A 12,785-nucleotide genomic window follows, 5' to 3' on the forward strand; every position below is an offset into this window, starting at 1 on the left:
CATGTTAAAATAGGACAGAAAAGTACGGCTAGATGATACAACTTTTTAGCCTGCTAATTTACACGTTTGGAAGGGAAAAAATCTCAAGTTGATATAAGAATTATTTTCACCCCATGGAAATAATCAAGGACTACACTAGATTGAAAAGTAAGAGGAAGGTTACTTACTTGTAAGTCAAATAAACAGGAAATGTACTACATTTGTGGATGCACACTTGTGTCTCTTCCAGGGCAGGAGACAGAAGTGAACTATAGCACTTAAGAGCAACTACATTTTCCTTCAGAGATGTAAACTGTCAGATTCCTTTGCATTTAGGTTCTAAAGTAGCACAGTGAATCAAGTTTTTAAAGAGTTAAGCATGTAGATCCTCAGGTAATAGTATCCTTAAAAAAAAGTTCCCGGGCTATTTTATGAAGTTAACTGTTGAGCATTAACCATGACCCCAAGAATTCTACTCAAGGTTATAAAAAGCCGGTGTCTCCAGGTGGCCTGAGTTCCTCTCTACTTCAGCATCCGAGACTCAACAGAAGTCTGGGGATGAGGTGCAGTGTGTAGATATGCAGAGGCAATACATTTGGAAAATTCCAGTTACTAATAAGCAAGTTCCATTCTTCAAAAATTGCCTCTGCAGAGATCAATGAACAGCAGCAGTGCTTGGGAGTGCTTAGCTGAAAAAAGACTGAGAAAACAGTGTTTCATCCTTCCGTCGGGCTTCCCATTTGAAAGAACAGTGCTGGATAAGCTGAACTTTGTGCAGCAGGACTTACAAATCTGTTAGGGAGACATGGCAAAGGGGAGAGGGAAAGGCACACAGAGCACTACCAAAAGAACCCTTAATTCTCTCAGCACTGGAACTCCTGCTTACTCATAGCCTTGTAAGTTTAGCCTATCATATGTATCCAATTTAAACAGTCTCTGAACAGAGACTGCCTTGGATGTCTTACCAAATATGAGCAGCTGAGATGATTTCCTAGAAGGCTTGGACCTATCCAAATTTAGAGTCTGACCTAAGCAGGCATACTGTGAAGTTTTTGGAGGAGTGGAGGAAAAAGTTGAGGTGAAGATACAACACAACGTTGTCTTTGTGAAATAGTTTAAATGGAGGATGGGCCATAGGGGCTTAGATTTTGCTCAGACCGATGGTTACCATATCTGCAACCAGAAAAACGATGTTTAGAACAGACTAAAATTGCTTGAAGAGGAAGTCCAATATAGGGCTGCCCAGAGGAGGGGAGGGGGGGGGGGGGCTGGGGCAAAGCAATTTTGGAGGCTCCTTCCATAAAAAAAAGTTGCAATACTATAGAATACTGTATTCTCGCGGGGGCCCCTGCGGGGCCCAAGCCTGGGGCAAACTGCCCCACTTGCCCCCCCCCCTCTGGGCGGCCTTGCTCCAATATATCTTGGCAAGTTCCAGGAGCCTAGAGGGTTATAAAGGAATGCAACAACTCTAAGCTAATGTTTCACAGAAGGGTGCATGGAAAGAAAAAGAAAAAAGATACTCATGCTGCAGGAGTGAGAAGCAGCAATGTGCTTTGAGCGTGGAGTAATGTAAGTATGACCTCATTAAGAATAAAAAACATTCTAAAATGAAAGGCCCCGGGGGGAAAGGTGAAATGCCACATTCCTACTAGAAACCCAGCAGGTAATAGTCACCATTTCTACACAAAAGATTTCTTAGTGAATGGTTTGCAGAACTCCAGCAAGACGCTTAGATCCAAGCTCATGAGAATTTTGGTTGCTCAGCTAAGCACAAGACACAGGCTGCTAAGTGAAACCGTCTGGATCCAGACACCATATCTGCCCTGCACTTTGAGACAGTTTGACTCTTACTTCTTCTGCAGAACATTGAAAATTGAGGTTGCTGCTCAGCCACAGCTGAGAAGAACAAAGATATGCACACAAAGGAGCTGTGTTTTGCCTTCCTCAAGACACCCGAGGACCAGTTCTCCACAGACCCGCTCTCTGGCATAGAGTTCAGAACACGTTCAGGACTGCTGTAATGTACTCTGGCTGCCAATGGCCCAAAAATTCACTGAGCACCTCGGGATGGTCAGAGCAGAAGGGTGCTATGGCCACACCTTGTTTTTAAAACAACAATGGATGTTACATTAATGACACTGTTCATTTTCCTACTTAATTCAATACAGGATTCCATTTTGTAAGTGTGCCTGAAGGTGCTGCAGAACCTTCAGTCAGCTGCCACGGAACTGAGGGTTTGTCAACACTAGCACTTTTGTTGGTAAAACTTTTGTCAATCAGGGGAGTGAAAAAAAACACCTCCCTGCCCGACAAATTTCACGACAAGCCAGTGTGAACAGCGTTTTGTTGGCAGGAGACACTCATTAGGGGTGGTTTAATTATGCTGTCGGGAGAACTCTCCCCTGCCAGCATAGAGTGGGTACACGGGAGACCTTACAGCGGTGTAGCTTTAGCAGTACAGCTGTGCCGCTGTAAGGTCTGTAGTGTAGACAAAGCCCGAGGGAACTAACCACAGATTTTAGGTTAAATTTTGCCAAAGAGCACACTGGACCCTGGTAATACCCTACAACAGACAGCACACAGCCATGTGGTTTCTGCTGCAACAGTGTTAGGTACATCATTTTACAAAACGGATGAGGGAGTTTGTAACTGTTAGATGTGAACACAAACTATTGCAGCTGCGTTGTTCTGTGATAAATCTGTCTGAACTTAGCACTACACAGCTTCACCGTGCGCTGCTGCTGGGGACGGAGAACCTGATCCGAAGTCCACAGACTTCAGTGGAAAGACTCCCGTTAGCTTTACTGGGCTTTGGGTCAGGCCCGAATGCACATGCTTGCAAAGCTGGCTGATAAGTGGATGTGGAAAGTCTGGCTGGCATGCCAGGCACACCGCTCTCAGCTCCCTGACACTGATGTGGAGAGCAAGCTCTGCCTGAGACCTGAGGCCTTGAGTTCTGAGGTCTCCCGGATGTGCTCCCCAGCCTAGTGCTGATGCGTCCGTCACTAGGGAGAGAGACGGCTGAGGGCTGGAGAAGGGAATCCCTGCACATACTATCTGTGGATTGAGCCACCACAGGGGGGAGTCAAGAACCTGGCGAGGCAGGGTTACAACCATGTCCAAATTGTCCCGGGCTGGCCGATACCCCGATGCTAGCCACGACTGAAAATGCCGAAGTCCCAGTACACCACATAGGTACAGGCTGCCATGTGTCCTAGAAGTTTCAGGCAATTCCTTGCTGTGGTAGTGGGGAACTGCCTGAGACCTCGAATGATATTGCCAAAGGCCTGGAACCTCACTTCCGGGTGGTACGCCCTGGCCTGGGCGAGTCCAGCACTGTCCCTATACATTCTAACTGCTGAACTGGAAACAACATTGATTTCCCCTCATTCAGAAGAAGGCCCAGATTGTCAAATGTCACCCTTATGAAGTCGACCTGTGCTTCCACTTGAGCTCTGGAGCAGCCCTTGATGAGCCAGTCGTTGAAGCATGGGAACACCTGTACCTGCCGCCTGCACAGGAATACGGCCACAACTACCATGCACTTGGTGAACATGCGAGATGCCGCTGAACAGAGGACTTTGAACTGATATTGGTTGTTGTTCACCACAAACCTGAGGTATTTTTTGTGGTGCGGAATTATTGCTATGTGAAAGTATGCGTCCAAGTCAAGGGCGGCATACCAGTCTCCTGGATCCAATGAAGGGATGATAAAGGCCCAAAGAAACCATGCAGAACTTGAGCTTCTTCACGAACTTGTTGAGTTCTTGCAGGTCTAGGATGGGTCTGAGCCTGCTTTTGGTATTAGGAAATACTGGGAATAGAAAACCCTTGCCCTTCTGCTCCTGAGGAACCTCTTCCACTGTCCCTAGCGAAAGGAGTGAGTGCACCTCCAGTATAAGGAGTTGCTCATGAGAGGGGCCCCTGAAGAGGGACAGGGAAGAGGCATAGAAGGGTGGGAGGGCACAGATTTGGATGGAGTATCCCCTCTCTACTGTGCAGTGCACCCAGCAGTCCCAAGCGATACAGGGCCATGCATGGTAGAAAGGGGATAGTCGGGACAAAAAGGTAAGGCGGAGTAGATCCAGTTCTTGTTCTGGTGTGCCATCCTCGACCGCACCTTCAAAAGGCTGGTTTGGAATTGGGAGGTGGCTTGGATTGGCCAGAGCCCTGGCCTGACAGGTGCAGCCTCTTCCTACTGCTCCAATTCCTCCTCCAGGAATTGTCCTGTCGGTTCTGTTGTTGGTAGAACCGCAGAGGAGATTGTGGGAGTATGGAGGCCCAGCCATTTGAGAGTGGCTCTTAACCTTTTAGGCTATAAAACCTTTTATCCATCTTTTCGGAAAACAAGTCACACCCTCAAAGGGGAGATCCCAAATGGTCTGCTGGACCTCGTATGGCAGATCTGAAACTTGCAGCCAAGAGCCCCTTCTCATGGCCACCCCTGTAGCCATAACCCTGGAGGCTGCATCAGCTCCGTCATGTGCCACCTGCAAGGAAGATCAGGAGATGAGCTTGCCCAAGGCCAAGAACTTGGCATGGAACTTGTGGCCGCAGCTCTGCAAATTTTGCCATTGCTTCACATGTATTATAGCAGTACCTGCTAACAATGGCCTGCTGGTTTGAAATGCGGAGTTGCAAACCGCCCATAGATTAGACCTTTCTACCAAAAAAGTCAACTCTTTTCGCCTCCCTGTTCTTAGGGGAGGGTCCCTGGTAACCTTGCCGCTCGCGCTGGTGTCCACAACCAGGGAAATTAGGCTGTGGGTGCGAGTATAGATGCTCACAACCCTTAGATGGCACAAAGTAACGCCTTAGCTGGGGGGGTGGGGCAACAAGGCTGGGGTCTGCCAAAGTTTTGGCTGTGGCAGATATAATTTTGATAAGAGGTAGGGTACTGAGTGTGGGTCCAGAGGGCACAAGGATGTGCACCATGGGATCCACGTCCTCAATTACCTGCTCCACCTGAATGCCGCAGCAACTGCTGCAACACCCGGTTGTCCTCCAGAGCTGAAGCTATAGTGGTGCCAACCAGTGCCTCATCTGGTGAGGAGGAGGAAGAAGCCTTCATAAAGAGTGGCCGTTCCTTTCCCTTGGTGCCCAAGGGGTCCCAGGACTCCTGGGGTTCCCAGGCTGGAGCTGACCCAGACGGTGCTGTGTCCCGAGGTGCTGAGACAGAGGACACCCATGCCGGGGCTGCACTGCAGGCGTTGCTGGTGATGGTGCTGGCGCTGGTCCCACTGCCGCAGCTGACAGTGTCGATGTACTCAGCACTGGTGCCTCTATAGCTGGCTCTGGTGTCTGGGAGATTGCAGGTCCCTGAGGTGCAGGAGGTTGGAACAAAAGTAGCCAAGGCTACAGATGCTGCTGCTGAGTGTCACCCTTGGCTCCGTCCCTGGCTCTGATGGAAGGGCCACTGCCCCAGGTTCTGCCACTGCGGAGGCCACGGTGCCTGGTGAGTCCATCTCTCCTGCCTTGACCTGGACTTCCTGCTTCTACTTGTGTCGGAGCGATAGGAGTCGGACTCCGACGTCTCCGAAAAAGAAGACCACGGAGGAGCCACACTGCGCGGCGCTGAGCGTCAGGAGCTAGGGGACCGACTGGGCTCTCATTCCCGAATGACTGGCATCAGAGCACTGTGGAGAAGGCGAGCGCCAGGACAGCACAGCTGGTTTCCCTCTTGACTGTACTGCACGGCAGACTGGCGCTGTCGATGCTGGCAATGTGTCCCTCCCTAGAGGTGAGAACGGCGCCATGAGGCACAACAAGTCCTGAGCTGCATTAAACGCCTCTGAGATTGATGGGAGCTGCAGCTGCTGACTCCTGAGGTCCGGCGAGCGAGGTGGGCTGGACTCAACCGCCCTTCCGGGGCAGGAGTGGACATGGCCTTCATCAGCAATGTGGAGCTGTGGCCCAACTGGGGTCTCACAGTCACTGGCTCCTTAGATTTGGCCGGGGGAGAATGATCCCTCTCTGGCTTCTTTTTCTTCTGACGCACCAGCAATTGAGACCGGTGCCTACCTGCCCAATGGACACGGGAGGAGCCATGACGGTGCAGAGAATCTCGGGAAGAGTCATTTCTTGGCACCGGTTCCCTGGATGACGGTGCCAGAGCACTCTGCACTGAGAAGGTGGTGCTGGGCGCAGGGTCCCCAGGTCTGAATAGGGGCGACCATGAGCAGAACTTTGGAAGAGAGGGAACAGCAGCTCAAAGTTCTGGGGCGAAACTCATGGCAAATTCTGCAATGGTCCTTTTGGTGACCTTCACCTAGGCACCCTAAACATGCAGCATGTGCTTAGCACAGACCTCACACTTTTTGAACCCCGGGGACTGCAGCATACCATGGCTCCGGGTATCGGAAGGGGGTGAGGAACACCCCCAACAGACTAACTATAACAACTACTACTAACTACAGCTAACAGGTAACACAGAGATAGGTGCTTGCAAAAGCAGGGGCTATGGGACATTCCAGCCACCGTCACTGGTGGTAAGAAGGAACTGAGGTGGTGGTGGGTGGCAGGGCTCTATATTGAGCGCCATGAAGGTGCGACTCCAGGGGGCACCCAGGCTGACCCGATGGATGCTGCTATGGGAAAAAACTTCTGGCTGCTGTGCGCACGCACACATCCTAATTGGAATGGACATGAACAAGCACTTGAAGAACTCAATTCCCCCCAGACACCCCCTATAAAAATAAAATGAATAGGTATGTCCACCATTAAGGATGTCTAATGACTGGTCTGAGGAAAAAGCTTTAACCAAACCTAGGTTTGAATCCTTCCACAGCATCTGGTCAAGCTTCCACTCTGCTTAACCAGATGCCATGTGAGAATATGAATCAAAAGAACTTCCTGAGAAACTTTAAAAAGAATCCTCCAACCTTAAAAAGTTGTTTATGAACTCATCCCCACCACACTGATAACATATTAAAGTACGTGTCTCTACGGAAACAAACAACAATTACTAAATAAACTGCTAGTATTGATTACAAATATGTTTGGCTACAGCCTTCAACTTAGACAACATTAATTTCAAAACCCCATATTAAGGAAACAAGCAAGAAGTGCTCCTTTGGAGAACAGCTAGGTAAGGGTAACTAAACAGCTTAATACCCTTGTAGGAAAGGTCTGTGATGTACTCAATGCAGCCTTCCTCCTCCAAACAAAGATATAGCAGCTGCTGTAGCAAGTGAGGGGGTTCCTTCTAAATCTATGAGCCTATCAAAGGCAGCATTAAACAGGAAGAAGGCAGCCTAGGTAGAATCTGTAAGAAAACTAAGAATCTCACCAGACAAGAGGTGGCATCTACCTTGGGAAGAAGAAATCTTTTATTCTTTGTGACCTGGAGTATTTTCTGGAGCCAAGAGATCATTTGTTTACCTGATCCCACTCCTCAGAATAACCTCTAGGATTGCTGCATGGCAAGGTATTACCTCTTCAGTCTCAAAGGGAGAGAGAACCTTTTTGAAAAGTTTACTCCTTGGCTAGTTTATTGGAGCACTAACCCCCACACAGAAAGGGCCCTCAGAGTGAGGGGCTCTAGGAAGGATATTCTCATCCAGGAGGGCAGCAATATCTTTGTTTGGGATCAAGGTCTGGATGCTGGTCTTGGAACTGCTGTGTTTGCTGTTAGTCCAGGCAGGGGTCAGGCAAGTGGGACAGGTCAGTGATAAGAGATAGAAATCAGACACCTCCAAAGATTTTGGAAAGGTAGCAAAAATGGCAGGTTTCTTGCTAGGCATTTGACCCAGGTCAGGGGAAACAGCAACAGAAACATGCGGGGGAGGAGGAGGAACCACAGACTGGAGGATGGATCTGGTCTGTTCACACTGGATCTGGGTGCATGCCTGCTCGAAGGAAAGAATGCTCCCCAGACCAATAAGCCCGGGGGCTGCCATGAAAAAGGCTGGCTGATCCATGCTCCTGAAAGAACAATAGCAGTGGGTGATGAAGGAATTGTTCATGGTTTGCTGAGGAGAGTGCTGCAGGCTGCACTGCTTCAGACAGGAAATTGGAAGGAGAAGTGGATCCCTCCCACCAATGGAAAGGCAAACTACAAGGCAAGGAGTAGGCAAACAGAGATGGGTCTGAAAAAAACCTAGTCTCCCCTCCCCCCACCAAAAATAAATAATTAAAAAAAAAAAGACACAAAAATACCTGCTAAGCTGCTACAAGCACAAGGAGTTGGCTTTCTGGTGCTGCTTGTAGACAATGCAGAGGAAAAGGGGCTGCTAGCAAACCTGGAGATCCCCCTGATTACCCACTCCCTGAAGAGGGTTTCCCACTGGATCTCCAGTATCCCAGTCCTCAGACAGAGAATGGCAGTGATTGGGGAAGGAGGTTGGTAGACACTTGCTGCTGAATCACTGGCTGGTCCCCGGGGTGCTAGAGCCTTGCCTAAAAAGGTGCAGGTTCTGAGATAGAAAACCTTAGTTGCCTCAACTCTCTGTGTGTTCTTTCATAACCTATTCTTCTCCTTCCTCTTTTCCTTTTAATCTTAGGGCTAAAAGGAAAAGAAAAAAGAATCACGGTGCAAGAAGCTAGAGGCCCATGCTTCCTGTTTCTAGGATGTGGGTAGGCTGCTGTTTATATACTACCACTGACTCCCAATTCTTTCATCTCCTTGGTTCCTAATGGAGATTCATCTTGCCATCACCCATTAGTGTTGCCACTAAGGGTACGTCTATACTACCCACCGGATCGGCGGGTAGTGTTCGATGTATCGGGGATCGACTTATCGCGTCTCGTCTGGATGCGATAAATCGATCCACTAATTGACGCCCATACTCCACCTTGGCAGGAGGAGTAAGCGCAGTCGACTCGCCGCCATGAGGACGGCCAGGTAAGTCGAACTAAGATACTTCGACTTCAGCTACACAAATAGCATAGCTGAAGTTGCGTATCTTAGTTCGAACCCCCCCGCTAGTGTAGCCCAGGCCTAAGAGGTTGGTAGGATGGGAGAAGAGACATCTGACAAAATAAGTATATAAAACACACGTGTTCACGCAATGTTTTTACATTCATAGTTAGTACATACAATCATCTTATTTTTTACAACTTCAAACTTACCAGGGGTTTTCATGAAACCAGTGACTACTGAAAACATACACTGATAAACCATGTATTAAACTCTTGGTTTCATTAAAATGTAGCTTACCTCTTCTTCATCTACATGAGATCGCCCCAGAGGGTGAAGTTCAACAACTCTCCAGCTATGAATCAGAGAAGGGTAGTTAATACAGGATTAGCCAAATTGAACGTTTTATCACTTCAGCAGTGGAATGAGATTATCCTGATCTCATTAAATAGCACAATGCTGCAGTACTTACGCTGCAATTTTTGTAGGAAATGTCAATATTTAAATAAAATCATTTTAATTTAAATACAAATCATGAAAACGTGTCTTCTAACATTAGGTTCTAGAAAATCTTTCTTTTAAAAAAAAAAATACAGAATCTGAGCTCCTTAACATTGTCCTGTTAATATTATTTTAAGCCTTTAAATAAAGCTAGCCAAAACCTGAAACATGAGTCAGAGATTTGCAGATAAAAGAACTAGGCATTGCTAGTTTAGATGACTTACTCATTATTTAGTTTAACAAAAACTTGTTTAAGCTGTTCCAAGAATCAAAGGATCTGTGTTTTCTAAACAAGTTTAGAGAACCAGATATCAGAAATAATGGGGTTATCCTACATGAAAAAGTAAAGTTCAATTAATAAAATCAGAATTTTTTTAAAAAATGTACAGGTATGTGTTTTTCTGTGCATGTTATTGGGAGGTTGCTTTTTTCGGCTGAACTAAGACATAAAAAAAAGAATCTCCAACTAACTACTTAGAGAGAGAGAGAGAGAGAGAATCTTCTTAAAACACACATTTGTGTCTGCAATGAGCATTAAAATTAAGATGAGAGAAAAACATTCCTCTTATTTTTAGTCTGCTTACTCTGTGCATCAGACATCATTCTGTGTGCAGTGTGACCATTTCCCCTGGATTGTCAGTCAATCTGCCCCATTGCTGGGGGATTCTTTCATGCAACAGGCGGGAAAAGGAGGAACGTTTATGAAAACAGAAAAAAATATCAGTGGGGTGCAAAGAGGGGGAAATGAGCATACCTTGGAGTAAGGATTTCTTTGTATTGCAGCTTCTCCAATTTAGAGGGAGCAACCAGTGACATAGGAATAACAATGTTGTCTATATCATAGGAGCTCTCACTTCTCAGTCTCCGTCTAGAGTTATGCTGTATAACAATTAATAATATAGAAGAGTCATTAGCTTAATGATAATAGCTGCATGTTAACCTCAAGACAACAGAACTAAATTTTTTTGTATATTTAACAGATAGACAAACGCAGAGTAACTTTTTAGAATGACGTTTTCAAAAGTACTCAGGTTTGGATTAACTGTATTTCCATTGACTTCAATGGAAGTTTTAACACTGATTTCACAATTACAGTTAATGCCGAGCACCACTGTTGACAATCCCACTCTTAATAGCTATATTCTTCATAATGTTCAGGCTACACTGAAGGCATTCTAGACCAAATCTACTAACCTATAACCTGACCGCTACACAGATGTTCTTGTACTCGATAAAAATAAGAATTCCGAGACGTCAGAGCCTAAATGCAGTATATGAAATGAATTTATCAATGTAGAGCAATCTAGATGGCAAATCTGCAGAATCCCTTTGTAGGGATAAGAGGATGCTGAACTTCTCAGAATTTTCCTCTTTGGGGCTATCCAACCTATTCTCTCAAGTGTGTAGACTGACTTTTCGAGATTACAGTAGGTGGTTTGGGTTTAAAACATGATTCAATTTAAATTATAGAGCTTTCTGTTTTCAGCTGAAAAAGCCTGTTTCAGAATAAATCGCTTTCATTCAATGTGGTAAAGGAAAGAAGTTCCCACTAGATGCAGATGTGTAAAAGACTCAGTCAAGGAAAGAAATTCAATAGAATTTTCATTACCCGAACTGCGTAGGGAACATCACTTAGGTTTCGATTATCAGGTAAAGTATTTGTAAACTGCAAGTCTTCATATTTCTGTCCTACAGAATTCCAAAGTTCCAAAGCACTGAAACCTGAAGACGTCTAGGGTGAAATTTTATCACTCTAATAAATGGGAAGTTTGGCATTGATTTCAATGGGGTCCGGATGTCACCACCACTTTACCAGAGGCTTTGCTAGTAGTTCAGTAAATAGGAGTTTGAGATAGTCATGGTTTGGTAAATCAAGATGCAACAGGATAAAGTACCACAACTGTATTTACATTGCCAGCCAATATTGTGTAGCTCCATCAGGAGGCGGCATTATAAAAGCCTCCAGTCACAGTTTCGGAGGGAGGGGACTTAAATCATAAGTCATTTCATTAGTTTTAAATGCAGTGTTTTTTTAAAAAGTTCTCACTGATAAACTAATTCATGGTCTATGAAATACTTGTCTTTGAGAATGCATTTCTGTGTTTTATAACATTCCCTTCCCAATACAGACTAGTAATCTCACTCTAACTAGGCATGTGTAAAACTGTGTAAAGCAAAGTACAGTGTGAAAGGCTCTTATTTTTTATTTACTAATTTTTGCAATTCTCTGGTGATGTTTTACTTAATCCATCAATATATTCATTTTTCATTTACCTGTGATGAGGTGTTTTGGGTAGATCTAGACATCAGATTGACATGGGTCACAGCAGTAAAATTGTTATGGGATTCCGGTTCTGCATGTTGAAAGGAAAAAGCTTCAAACCTACTGTTACTTTCTCCTGCCACAAAAAGATTTGGGGGGAAAAAATAGGATTTTTTTTAGTCTATTACATTAAAAATATTCCCCATGTAGTAGCAAGCGAGGTCTTTTCTGAAAGCCCACAGCTGAACATCTGAGATTTCATGAACACCTAACAACCAGCTGTAAAAATAATCACTTATACAGCTCTATCCATCACAAATTCACCTCCATCACTATTGTCCCCCAAAAAACAGTCTCTCTAGTTCAAGGGGGTAATTCCCTCTTGGAAGCAAAAGGTAATAAAAAGGTAATAATTGGAGATATACCAATCTCCTAGAACTGGAAGGGACCTTGAAAGGTCACCGAGTCCAGCCCCCTGCCTTCACTAGCAGGACCAATTTTTGCCCCAGATCCCTAAGTGGCCTCCTCAAGAATTGAACTCACAACCCTGGGTTTAGCAGGCCAATGCTCAAACCACTGAGCTATCCCTCCCACAGCCTCATCATGTCAGATCCTGCCTCCTTTACAGAAGCTACCAGATTATGTACATCCAACAATAATCAGGTTTGTGGGAATAATCTTGGACATCACCTGAATAGAGAGAGTAGCCTTCCCTGACTGGGTTATATATCACATAGCCATTAGAGCCTCCAATCAGCTTTTTCCTGACAGATGGGTACGTGGAATTGGCAGCAAAGAGGACAATGGCAAAGGCAGTTTTCTCACCTGCAAGTCTGATTTCCCTAAAGTAGATTCAATGTTCTAGACAAATAATAATCTATGGGTATTTTTTATTCAATCCCAGTGAATATAGCCCCTGCTGCAATTTTGTTTGGACTCTAAAAGCAAACCACCATTGTTCCCAATTCTCTCTCCTCCCGCCGTGAAGGAAGAAAAGAAAATCCCATATTCTAAACATATTTAGAACACTAACTAAACATAAAGAGGGTCTGTCGAAAGCAGTGGATCCAGTGCGGGAGAAAGAGGTAACAGACTCTAGATAAAGCATCATAATGCACAGTGTGGGCCAAGCATATGAACTCTCATCTCATAAGCAACTCTGCAACTCCCTGGCACAGAGTATTT

General features: G+C 45.6%; 1 protein-coding gene across 2 annotated transcripts in view; it reads right to left on the reverse strand.

Annotated features, from left to right (window-relative positions):
• Window positions 1-12,785, reverse strand: part of KANSL1L (KAT8 regulatory NSL complex subunit 1 like) — a 100,491-nt gene that overhangs the window by 3,632 nt on the left and 84,074 nt on the right. The window contains exons 10-12 of one of the 2 annotated variants that reach the window (XM_045031985.1): window positions 11,612-11,691; window positions 10,092-10,216; window positions 9,137-9,191 (exon numbers count right to left, since the gene is read on the reverse strand). In XM_045031985.1, the coding sequence (XP_044887920.1) occupies window positions 9,137-9,191; window positions 10,092-10,216; window positions 11,612-11,691 (260 nt within the window). Of the gene's footprint in view, window positions 1-9,136; window positions 9,192-10,091; window positions 10,217-11,611; window positions 11,737-12,785 lie in introns of both variants that reach the window. The other variant, XM_045031984.1, reaches the window with a different exon arrangement.

The sequence above is a fragment of the Mauremys mutica genome, chromosome 10 (genome assembly GCF_020497125.1).
Source record: "Mauremys mutica isolate MM-2020 ecotype Southern chromosome 10, ASM2049712v1, whole genome shotgun sequence".
Classification (NCBI taxonomy): domain Eukaryota; kingdom Metazoa; phylum Chordata; order Testudines; family Geoemydidae; genus Mauremys; species Mauremys mutica.